The 12,533-nt window shown below is 39.9% G+C and overlaps 1 protein-coding gene across 17 annotated transcripts in view; it reads right to left on the bottom strand.

The window, feature by feature from the left end:
- CLASP1 (cytoplasmic linker associated protein 1) overlaps positions 1 to 12,533 on the bottom strand; it is a 273,436-nt gene that overhangs the window by 37,049 nt on the left and 223,854 nt on the right. For 15 of the 17 annotated variants that reach the window (XM_086349101.1, XM_086349040.1, XM_086349068.1 and 12 more), the window contains 2 exons: positions 5,292 to 5,435; positions 4,669 to 4,775 (listed from right to left, as the gene is read on the bottom strand). In XM_086349101.1, the coding sequence (XP_086205227.1) occupies positions 4,669 to 4,775; positions 5,292 to 5,435 (251 nt within the window). Of the gene's footprint in view, positions 1 to 444; positions 772 to 4,668; positions 4,776 to 5,291; positions 5,436 to 8,929; positions 9,020 to 12,533 lie in introns of those variants that run through there. The other 2 variants (XM_086349179.1, XM_086349137.1) reach the window with 2 other exon arrangements.

Raw genomic sequence — 12,533 nt, 5'->3', positions numbered from 1 at the left:
ACAGGGAAGGGATTCTCTGATCTTTCGACCTTTACAAAAAGCACCTAGAGACCCTCAAACAGGTAACTACAGAAATACATGGACCCTCCCTTCATACCATGGATTCCCCATCTGATCTGTCGCATTCCACTGGCAGCCTGTGGGGACCCCACAGCTCTCCTGCTTGGAGCAGCCCCTTTAATGAGCTATAATAGGGAGCGACTTCTTGGGGCTGCTTTTCTGGATCTCAGTCTTCAGACTATTACCACATGCAGGACAGCAGGAAAGACATCCCACACCACTGAGAGCAGGACCGAGGCCACAAGTGCAATGTGGGAAGGAGCAGGCCCATGCAGCCGGCTGGGGACACAGTGCACCGCTGGGTGGTGCAGGCACCTTTAGGAGGCTGAGCACTGCCCTGGGCTGAGGGCTTGCAAGTGAAGATGCTGATGAATGTGGTCAGGTGATGCAACAGTTCCTTGCCCTAGGGGCAAAGTAGAAGCCATCCTCATGAGGTCTGACCGAGGTCACGCACCTGCTCACACTTCTCACCAAGGCTCTACCCTGCTGGTCTCGGCCGGAGGCGGCGGAGAGGCTTCCCCAGAGACCTGAGACGACCTTGGAAGTGCAATAATATTGTGACACCTCAGACAAGTGGGACAGGTGGCTTGTTACCTGGGAGAGTAAGAGCGCCTGAGAGTCTTGTGGGAGGGAGCGGTGGGGATGGAGTTAGGCTGAGGAAAGGGAGGTGGGTGCCTCGACAGCCCATCGGCATTGCAACCCCATAACCGACTGCAGTGATCAGAAGAGGAGAGTCAGAAAGAGACACAGAACAGGCAAAGGGGGCAGGGAGGCACTATACTCTACATGTCCTACAGTCTCATCCCTTTGGGACAAGGTTCTACCCAAATTTACACTTCACCATTCAGAAGAAAAGGACCAACTTTATTTTACAATTTGGTCCTCCATCAAGACTTCTCATTCCTTCTTCACTCAGTTCTGTATTTACATTTTTAAATCACATGAGATTCCAAGTATATAGGAGTGTGTGTGTGTGTGTAAAGGAACTTCTAAATGCTTACATGCAAAAAAACCACAGATGTTTACTTTCAGATAATGCAATCAATTATTTTAGAAGGAACCCAAAGAAGAACTATGGGCCTGAATCAAACAGGACCAAGGGAACCGCAGCAGAGTCTCAGAGACTGTACCACCCACCAGAACACTCAGGCAGGGAACACCATGCTTCCCCACTGGGACCCTCAGATGGGGTCCAGAGGTGCCACGAGTAACTTCCCCCTAAGAGAACAGCACCGCGAGAGAACGGGGGAGCACAACCCACTGGCTGGCTCAGGCAGGAGGGACAGAAAACCTAAGTCCCCTGCTCGTGTGACCTGATAAGAAGTTTAAAGTGCATCTGAGCACAGGTACTCCTCACTCAGCAAGTGACCTGGGCATGCAGAGGCCCTGCCTGAGTTCTAGCATCTGCTGCAATTCAACAGACCCAGGAAGATGGGAAAGGTGTGAACCGAACTGCCTGTAGGTGTGATAGGAGGCCACGGGGTGGGGCCAGAGGACTAGGGCAGCATTTTCAGAGCAGCACACCCGCCCTGGCACTTATCACAGTTCAGGAGCAGTGGTCCAAGGCTCGTCTCCAGCTGAGGACAGTGGTGGCCCCACGTCATAAGGAAACCAAGGTGTGGAGGGAGCGGCCACTGCAGCACAGAAGGGCCCTAAAGGCATCCCCCAGGCCACACGCTGAGTCAGGGACACAAGAGACATAGACGACCCCCTCAAGCTGGAGTTCTGCCCATAGGGTTGTATCAAGCAGATGCCCCAGCACCTCAACATGGGAGGGGGTCTCCAGGCTGATCCCCACTTTGAGTCGGTGCACACTCCTCATCATCTGATGGACTGAGTGTAAAATCTGCCTGAAATTATCTCTTATTGCTGGTTACCAGATGTTACCTACTTAGCATCCTAAGGCATGGTCACTGAGAGCGCACAGCAGACTCAAATAAGGACAGCCACGTGCTTTTTCTATCTTAAAGGGAACAGACTTCACGTAATTGCTGAAGCCCCTAGCAACTCTGTTTTTCATTTAACATCAATCCCACTAAATGGAGCTAAAATGTAAACATATATTGAATTTATGGAACACTTCAGACCATAAGTCTTCTCTCCAAAGACCCAGCAGTGTCTGTCTGCTCACTGGGAATAAACAATAATTCTTCCTTCTCACAGAAAAGGATAACTGACGGATGGAATTTCCACAGAAGGTTGACCTGTTAGCTGTGACTTCTCTAATGTTATCTACCAGGTTGATAAAAATGACTTTCTCACTAGCAATTAAAAAAAAAAAAAACAAACGTGTCATCATGTTAGACTATCTTCTTATTAGCATCATAATCTGAGGGTAGAATTTTGGGGCTTAAAAAAGCTTCATTTTGATACTCGAAATTGACTTAAAATGAAGAATTGGCAAGAACTCTTCTGTTTAAGAACAAAAAACTAACATCAAATGGTCAAGATAATTCAAAAGAACAGCAGAATAGAAAAATACATGTTTCAAGAGCACTACTCAAAAAAATAACCAGATTTATATCTAGAGGAATTTGTCCATCGCCTACTTACAATGTGGTGACCTAATACATTGTCCTAATTAATGCAAGAGTTCATTTCTTTCATAAATTTCCTGGTAGAAAGTATGCATCCTATTTGAATATTTCCTATGATATGATGACATGAGGCAGCTTTTTCTACTTCTGGACAGTTTTAGCTGTGAGAAAAATGATTTTTCCCAATGAGTTCAAGTTGGCTTAGGTCATTCTGGCTAGTTACACACTGACTGGGGCATATTCTGTTTAAAAAGAAAGACAGAAACTACATAACTAAGTAATTTCTTACAGAACAATTTGTTGGTAAGAAAATATTTCAGCCTCACTTGGACTTTTTAATACTGAAAAAAAAAAACTTCTTATTTCTTACACTCACCTGGTAACCCTAAGAGTAAAAATTTAGATCAGGCTAGTTAAGAATGAATGGTGACCTGGAAAAATAAATTAGAGTTTTAAAATAATTTGGAGATCCATGAAATTTAAAAATACCTAGCCAATTCTTAGCTCTCATGGCTTATACTAGCAGCTCCCCCACCCCCAATCTTTCACTTAAACTATCAGCACATATAATAACAAAATATTTAATCTGAAATTTATCCTTTATTACATAAAGAATGTGCAACCTTATTAGTGAAATAACTAAAAAGTAAGTATGAACTGAGTATTATGGAAGAACAGATTTGTCAATGTTTCAGAAGTATCACTTCTAAACAAAAGCAACAATTTATAGAGAATACAAGTTTTCCACAAATTTTCTCCTACGAAGGAAGAGAATTCTATGATTTTACTGCCAACTCTGGGGTCATTTAAGACAAACCATTTATTTAGATACAGATAAAAAGTTGGCTGAGTCTCAGTCATACTTGGGAAAAGTAAGACATGTTTTCATTACTTTCTGGTCCCAACTGTTTAATTAGATTAGCCTGCTGAAATCATGACCACACAGACCAAATTTGGAAACACAATGTTACTTCGGTCTACCTAAATACAGTGCCAGGGGGACCTCAGGCAATATAAACACTGAGATACTATAAGTATACAAAATATTTCGCTTCTCTAAGAGAAAAATACAAATCTGACATTTTCTAAAATATTTATATGATAACTTGAGAAACTGAACAGAACTTCAGCAGTAAGGACAGCAGAGTTTGGAAGACTCTCGAGCATCAAAAAAATCTAAATTTAAAGGTACTTCCATATTGTTATCTTCCAACTAAAGAGGTAACTCTTAAAGGGGGATGGTATACTTGTAAGATTTTCCTCTAATTTTAAGATCCTGGCATCAGCAACCCAAAGTCCTAATGTCATGAAACAAACACACATGTGTGACCCTTCCACGACCAGGTACTGGCTCTTTCCTAAAAACTGCAGCCTACAGGGCCACCATGAATGAGACCATGAGAAACTTCAACACAGTCCAGGTGGTCACGAAAACCATCACAGAGAGACTTCTAAAGGCTCTGGTCAGATGCAAATGTTATCTAAAGAACTTGAGGCAAAGTATCTTCTCAAGTCACTGCCTCAGACTCTGTAAGGCCGATGTTCACATGGCCCCAACAGGAGTCTGAAAATGTTGATCCATTTTTAGTTCCCAGGCTCTTAATCCCTCCTCAGAGCAGCATTCTACTTCAACCATGAGCCTAGGATGAAAGCAACCATGCTTGGAAGGGCCACTTGGCTGGAAACTACCCCAGACTCTGGACAATTATAAAGGATTTTACTTAGATGGTCAAATACCTTAAGGTGCTGCTATTGCTCACACAACAGCTAAAGAGCTTCTATGTTAAATAGGACTAAATATAACTTTTGGTTTTAAAATTTTTAAGGTACTAGAAAGTGTTTAGAGCTAGAAGAACTCTCAGAGACCATTCAGCAGAAACTGCTCATTTTGCCACAGAAGTTAACTGCTTTGCCCAAAATCAATTACACAGTTAAGATACGGGTGAAGACTAGGACCTGTGGGCTCCTGGTACCCATACACTTTTTGGTATTAAGCTCAGTCTATAATCTGAAAATTAGCTAGAAGAGACATGGTGGTGCTTTAGTGTCTTCACTGTTGAAATGGCTTTACCTTGGAGATAGGCCACCATGGGAGCAGTTGGTGGGTGAGGTCAGGGGGCTGGTCCGGCTGCTGGGGTGTCTGGAGGGAGTCCGGCCAATGGTGTTGCTTGGAGAGCCCTGAGTGAAGGCAGAAGAGCTCCATCACTCAAGAGATAAATATAGAACACAGTTCCACTTTGCCCCTGGCCTTGGAACCCACATGTAAATAAATGGACAGATTTTGCATAATCAAGGTGATTTTTTTGCAGAATCATAAGTTCATTTTTTAAGTGCATATGAACTGAAAATCGGTAACTGTCCTATAGGCAATCCCGAAGCTGAGTGACTGCTGTCAGCTGTGCTAGAGTAACAGACACAATTCAGCATTTGCATCTTTACAGAGTGAAAAAAATTAAGTTCCTCAATAACTGCCTCAATGACTTCATAGACATTTAACTAAACAACCTGACTTGACAGAAAGGCCATGTTTAAATACCAGATTCATTCACTGGGAATACAGCAGGATCAGACATGGCCCCCACACTCTGGCTGCCCATGATCTATTGCAAGAGAACAGGAAAACTGGCTATTCCATTAGAGCAGGTTCTAGATGAGGAGTAAGTGGTGGTTACCAACTGTGACCAAAGCACTCACCACACTGGTGTTACTGGAATTCTTGAGGTGGTTATGCAGGAGTTTGGTGGCACCATCCTGGAATGTTTTTGGCAAGGCACCAAGTAACATGGTAAATTCAGGAGTGTTCAATTCAAACAGAGAGATGAGCACAATTTGTGCTGCCTAGAAACAGAAGAGATGATTAATTTGTGTTACGTGCAATTGCCTATCTTGGTCAAAATGCTCATTAAAATTGTTTATTTATTTATTTTGGCCAAGCCACATGACTTGCAGGATCTTATAACAGTTCCCCAACCAGGGACTGAATCCAGGTCCTTGGCAGTGAAAGCTCTGAGTCCTAACCACTGGACCACCAGGGAAGTTCTAAAATTATTTTTAAAAGAAAACTGCTTTGTATGAGTAAATAATAACATTTGTGCCACACACACACACACACAAAAAGGCAAAAAGCACCTAGAGAAAACACTATAATTGATGGTAATCAATTATAAATAGCCTAATTTTGATATGGAAAATAAGCCCTGGTTTCGCTGAACACACTGGCCTTAGTTTTCCACAGGATGTTAACAGTAAACTCCTGCAACTTCTCTGTTTCCAGGACTAGGGTCAAACAATCAAAAAATCTGAAAAGGCTTAAGACTGGTCACCCTAGTAAGTCAGAATCAGATGAGGCTCCCAGTATACCCTGCAAAGAACAAGTTTCTAAACAAGCCTCCACTGCTTTGTCTTATAAAACTACTTTTCCCAGTAAGTAAGAAAAACTAGAAAAAAAGAGAGTTCAGGTACATCTGAAAAACTCCTACTTTTACATCTGTGCATTGAGGACAGAGACAGTCTTTGCAGAGCAAACCAGATTTACTCCTCTGCCTTTTGGAAACTGTTCTACTTTTCTTGACTAGAGAGACAACACATGCAGGATGACTCAAGGTTTCTAGCAGCCATGTGGGGACGAGCAAGCGGCTAGAGCAACAGCACTCAAGTGGAACCCTGGCTTCCCTAGTAGGTTACATGTCTGCTATTAGCGTAATGCCTGCGGAATCAGTCACAAGTGTTCTGACTTGGAAAAACTATGCCAAAAGAAAACTTTAGGAAGTACTAACTGGCGTTTCTTACAATTTTCTAAGAGTCTAAAGAAAGGAAAATGCTTTATGAAAATCTTTTAATAATTTATATTTCTAAAGATTGTAATATTTAGGATTGAAGCAATTATTCTAAATATTTTTCCACTATATAGAATATTACATAAAAACATGATTGCTGAGATTTTTTGCAAATAAACTCCAAAAAAAATTTCAATGATTTTATAATGTTAAAATTAATTTTAGGTCCAGTTAAGACAAAACTACTATTTTGTGCCTGGAGAAGGAAAAAAAAATCCAAATACCCATACGCACTTAACCAAAATTAAAAATTAAAAATCAGTAGAATAACATTTTTTACACAATTGAAAATTTTCTTTTATAATGTCTTTAAGCACAACATTGGGCAAAAGCATCTTACTTTTTCTCTTGACTTCTAAACATGGTCCTTTATATCCTTTCCATTAAAATTAAATTGGAAGGGCCAGTGTCCTTATATGACACAGACAAAAAATATTATTATTGATTGAACTGAAATAAACATTTCTGCATTATTAAAACAGTTTTAAGAAACCATTACCTGAAGAACTCCATTTCACCATCAACTTAATGTACTGTTAGTATGATTTGTATAAAGGCAAATTCCCCAAATCATGCAAAGTAACCTGTGCATGACTGTAGTAACTGTGCAAAGTAAAAAGTAGTACAAGTAAAAAAAACATGCAAGTAAAAAGTCTTACTGATGTTAGGAAAAAAATGCATACAGAAAACACTGCACTTCAAAGAGAAGCAAAGAAGCAGACTTGAGTTTTGGCAGGGAAAAATCAATATCACCAATTAAATTAAGAAAGTTTAGGCACTTATATTTTGTTTACTGCAAATGGCATTAGAAAACTATAAAATGCATCATTACATTTTTTAATAGTACGTTTTTACATGGAATGGGCCACTGTCTTTAGACCTAATTTCTCCCCAGAATGACAAGATAAAACTTACTTGGGGTTTTTCACAAAGCAAATTATGAAACTGGTGGAGTCTTTTAGGAAAAAGAAGGCTGCAAGGTGACAGGCCTAGAAATTGTGCTAATTCAGGCTACTTGACATTAGTGCCTTCCGTCATATGGGAAAACAAAGAGCAGCAGACTTCAACTTCTACCCACTGAAGAGCCTTCCCTCAATAACCTAAAGGTGAATTTCCATGAGAAATCAAATAGAAAGACAAGGAATTCTGAAAATAATTCACTGGACAGATGGTATATGGTTTTATAAACATAAAATGAATATAATTTATTTTTGCACTTTCCAAAATATAAATTATAAATGATTTCATACAGCTTTAAAGCTGTTTTCAAAGTAAAATCTTTTTTCTGAGATCCATGCTCCAAAAATGGATAGAAAGTATCATTTAAATGTTATTTTTAAAAGATTTCACATCAAAGTTCTAAAAGAAATGAGACTGTTACGACCCTAAAATATTTTACCTACAACTCTGTATCAGTGAGGAGTCAATACCAGAACACTCAGGCAAGGATAAAAACTGGGTTATATTTGTCATCATCATCAATATGCTCCTCACTGCAGGAATAATTCCAAACATGGGGATGGGTTGGAGAAATTTGGAGCTTCCCTGATAGCTCAGTTGGAAAAGAATCCGCCTGCAATGCAGGAGACCTGGGTTCGATCCCTGGGTTGGGAAGATCCCCTGGAGAAGGGAAAGGGTACCCACTCCAGTATTCTGGTCTGGAGAATTTCATGGAGAAATTCATTTTAAACAGCCTGGGCCAGACCTCATGATCAATGATGAGTCAAAAGCCAGAGGGTATCATTGCTGTGCCTGTTCCATCTTTGAGCCCTTGCCCCATGAGAGGAAGGGCCATTAAAAAGCCAGACCAGAAACTCTGCTGCTGATGCTTTCTAACACGTAACTAACTCTTGGGGCCACGTGTCTTAAAGATCACATGGTGACCTAACAGGAAATGGCCCCCACAGGAGAACTTAGACGGTGAAGGTAAAAGGGTCTCCAAATCCTGCTAGTTGTCTGAAAAGAACCTGCAGGGTTATCAACGGCCTGTACCGCACAGCAGAAAAGGATTCTTCCAGAGAAGAGATCAATAAAACTTTGACAAATGCTTCAGTGTTGGCATTAACTAGGGAAATTTAAAATTTGAGAGGAAAGGGAGTTTTCTAATTAAGTAAACATCTATTACTGCTCCCTTCAGAGTGTGATTAAAACTGCTTTAGAAAAATCACCAAAGAGAAGGTATTTCAAAACCTTCCAACATTTTAAATTCAGCATCTCTCCTTTGCTATTGTGTTAAACTATGGTAGAAGTCTGTCTGCAATATGGCTATTTCTTTGGGAAGGCAATTAATTATAAAACACACCAAAACACAATACTTTTATACAGGCACATGCACACATGCACGCACACACACACATTCTTTCTTACATATTATTATGTTAACTTTAGGTTTTTCCCAAATCTTCTCAGTGTCTTCACAAGTGTAATCAAGATTAATAATCTAAATGCAAACAGTGATGTGTCTTTTTGCAAATTAGTATACAGTTTCAAATCTACCTGTTTACAATTTTCTTCCAAGTTTCCTTCTCCAGGCCCAGAGCAGGTCGAGGCCACCCTTATGGGTAAATCTTCCCCTACTCGACTATGCTAAAGCAGGATGGACAGACAGGAGAGGGGCAGGGTTTAATCAGAGGCAAGAAGCACACACTTAAAACCATGGTTATTGATAAGCTCCCAAGTGTTTGGCTTAGTTTCTAAAGTCATGTGTGTGTGTATATATATATACATATATATATGAAAGAGAGAGAGAGATTGTATAATCTAAAAGTCTATGAATAGTTGTCAGTAATGCCTAACGTGGTTCCCTACTGACAAATAGTAATAGAACAGTAACAGGATTCTTAAGAATAATATCAGTAACTACCAGTTTTAAATCTCAATCATCCCCTAAGTCCTTCATAATCACAACCCCTCCTGGAAGTAGGGCTCTTGCAAAGAGATTAAAGTGAGACTTGAGCAAGGCAGTCACAATTAAGCTAAGATTCAAATCTCATTCAATGGTATTAAAACTCTGAGCTTTTAGATTAGGACAGCTGCCTATCTATAATCAGAGATTTACATTTTTTTCAATTAGCAATGCCAACTTTCGAAAGCTGTTTATATACTTCTCCTCCTCCAGGCAACAGCATCTTCCTCATTTTTAGTTTTCTGTGTCATGCCATTATTCCCTGCATTTCTCAAAACAACCTTTGGGGGCCAAACCTGTTAGTTCATTTGACAAAGCCAGTGCTCAGTGTTAGAGAATCACATAAGGAAACACACAGGGATTCTGAGCCTGAAAATATAAACACACCATTAAAAATTCTATTGTCATTACTGCATTCCTTTTGACTTAACAGGGAAAAAGAAATCTCCCTAATGCTGGAAAAAATGTGAAGCAGCAGCAAACCAAAGCAACCCTCAAAGAGTAACAGCTTAAACTACAAAAACAAAGCAGTATTTATCTAGGATTTTATATGCTCTATTGTAATTGGTCCTCCCAATAGTGACTAAAGCAAGTACCATTATTCCTATTTTATGGATTTTAAACAAGAATTCAGAGGCTAAAAAGCCTCTAAAAAGCAGCAGAGGCAGAAGTCAATAGAGGTCAAACTCTAGAATCTACTTTCTTCTGTGAATATATTGTACTGCCTCAACACACACAGCGCCTTAAGAAAGGTCTAGTGTGCCTCTTTATAGTTTGGCCAACACAGCTATAAGGGCTCTCAGAGTTAAAAAATGGAAACAGTTACTTCAGGAATACAGCAGGCCAGTTAGAGTCTGGGTGGGGTTTTCCCACCGAGTCCAAGTCAGTCTTGGCCAGGGAAGCACACCTCACTGGTGACAGGCTTGGGCTTCAGTTTTGCTTGTGCTTCTTCCCTCCTTAACATCTTAAATATTTATACACCCAACTCTCTCCAATATGAAACACCCTAGAACACTGACATAAAAGGGAAAACAAAATATTAAAAACGCTTAAGTCAGCAAAGCAGAGTTGTATCAGCTTAAACTGATTCTAATGTACTTTCCCAAATATGAGATACGGAGAACAAGTTACACCACCTGCAAACTTCCCAAGTATTGGTTGTATAAAATTAGTACTGTCTGATGATACAGCCAAAATGAGAGTTTACTAAATTGATTTCAGACTGTAGGGTGCTTCTAGTATTTAGAAGGTAACACCTCACTCTACTCTTAGGAAATTAAATCAGAACACCAACAGGAGAATTTGGTTCATAATCAGAAAGTGCTTTTAAATCACCAAGATGTTCTCCTAGTACCTGATACATTCTGTAAATGACAGGTGAGTCAAAACATACTTCTACTTAAAAGAGATAAGTAAGCATATCTTTAAAAGCATTAAATTATCCAGATAAAAATGGTGCCTGTTTTCTTTTTCTATAGCTTTAAAATAATAATGACAATTTTAATCTTAGCATAGAGTGATGTAGACCATATCACAATTTCTAAGTATTTTAACTTATTTAGGCATGACATTCATTTAGACAATATTTCCAACACATCTCAAGTTCTTGGATAAGGCAGTTGGATCACTTACAATAGCATCTATACCTGTATGAAATATGCAGTGGATGGAACATCAAAACAGGGCATTTAAATAGAAGTAGCTCTAACTCCAGGAAAGATTAATCTGCAGTGCCTTAATGCACAGTTTGTGAGAGGCAGCTATGGGGCAAAGGAACATATATTTGAATATTGTGCTTTAACAAGCCTATTTAAATCAACTAACAGTACTTTACTAGCCAGGGCTAGATGGATACAACTTAAAGCCAAACAATCTAATCCACAGATATCTTGGATGATTAAAAAGCAAAGATGCATCTGCTAAACTGAACCCAACACAAATGTGTCGTTAGGTAAGAAAGTGCCTAAGGAATTACCAAATAACTAACCATGGAAGATTCATGCCAACCCACTGAAAAGGAGACCAAAGCCTTGGGTGACAGAACACTAAGGTGGACCCCAAGATTCCAGCCTCCTGGTGAGTAAGCCCTGCACAATCCCCTCTCCTAAGGTGAGTGATGAACACCATTCCCACAATTACCTTAGAAGGACGAAGGGATTTTGCCGGTACAATTAGTCCCTCCCTAATCAGTTGATTTTTGGTTAAAGTGCAGATTATCCTGGGTGGATCGGACCTAATCAGGTGAGCCACTGCAAGCAGTCACAGAGATTAACATGAGAATCTCCTGCTGGCTTCTTTGTAATTTATCTTTTGTTCTTAAAGAATAATTTTGTTAAACAGAGAATTCTTAGTTGACTTTTCTTTGCTTTCAGCACCATTAAAGTCAACAGGCTGCCTTCGTTCTCCAAGGTTTTGGATGAGAAAGCAGCTGTTTGTCTTACTGAGGATCTGGGCTATGCTGAGCCGCTTCCTTGGGCAGCTCCCATGAGCTTCTGTTTCATTTTCAGCAGTTTGATTATGTCTAGGTGTGAATCTTTTTTTTTTTTCTTTTTCTTAAAGTGTACTTGGATTTGGTTGAGCTTCTTAGATGTGCAGATTAATGTTTTTCATAAAATTTAGGAAATTTTAGGACATTATGTCTTCTGCTGGCTTTGCAGAAGCAAATTGCCAGGCCAGGTATGGGGGTGGCCTCCATGAGCTGTGACCGCCCCCTGCTGACAGCGGGCAAAAAAACAGGTACCATAGCCCTCACCAGTAATGAACTGACTTAGGCCAAGAACCAGGGAGTTGGAAGAGAATCCTACGTCTCAAGTGAGACTGAAGACCCAGGCAATATCTTGATTTCTGTCTGGGAAGACTAAGCAGAGAATCCAGAGAACATGTGCCAGACTTCTAACCCACAGAATTGTGAGATTATAAATTTTTGTAGTTTCAATCAGCTAAGTCTGTGGTAATAGGTTATGCAATATGAAACTAATATAGAAGCCAATAGAGGAGAACTTCCAAGCCTGTGGTTTTGAAAATGGTGACTTTGAAATGTTATTTGAAATTAGATCATTTCTCTTCAGGTATTTATTCATTAATTCATTTAAAATACTTCTTAAAATGCTTACTTTGTTCCTATAGGTATCATTCTAGGTGTTGGGCATAAGTAGGGAGATGGGGGAGGTTCAGGGAACAGCAAGACCAGGCCTG

The sequence above is a fragment of the Bos grunniens genome, chromosome 2 (genome assembly GCF_055505025.1).
Source record: "Bos grunniens cultivar Pamir isolate PY7600 chromosome 2, Bosgru_T2T1.0, whole genome shotgun sequence".
In the NCBI taxonomy this organism is placed as follows: Eukaryota; Metazoa; Chordata; class Mammalia; order Artiodactyla; family Bovidae; genus Bos; species Bos grunniens.
Note: the sequence above shows the minus strand (reverse complement) of the source record. Positions and strands in the feature narration are given on the sequence as shown.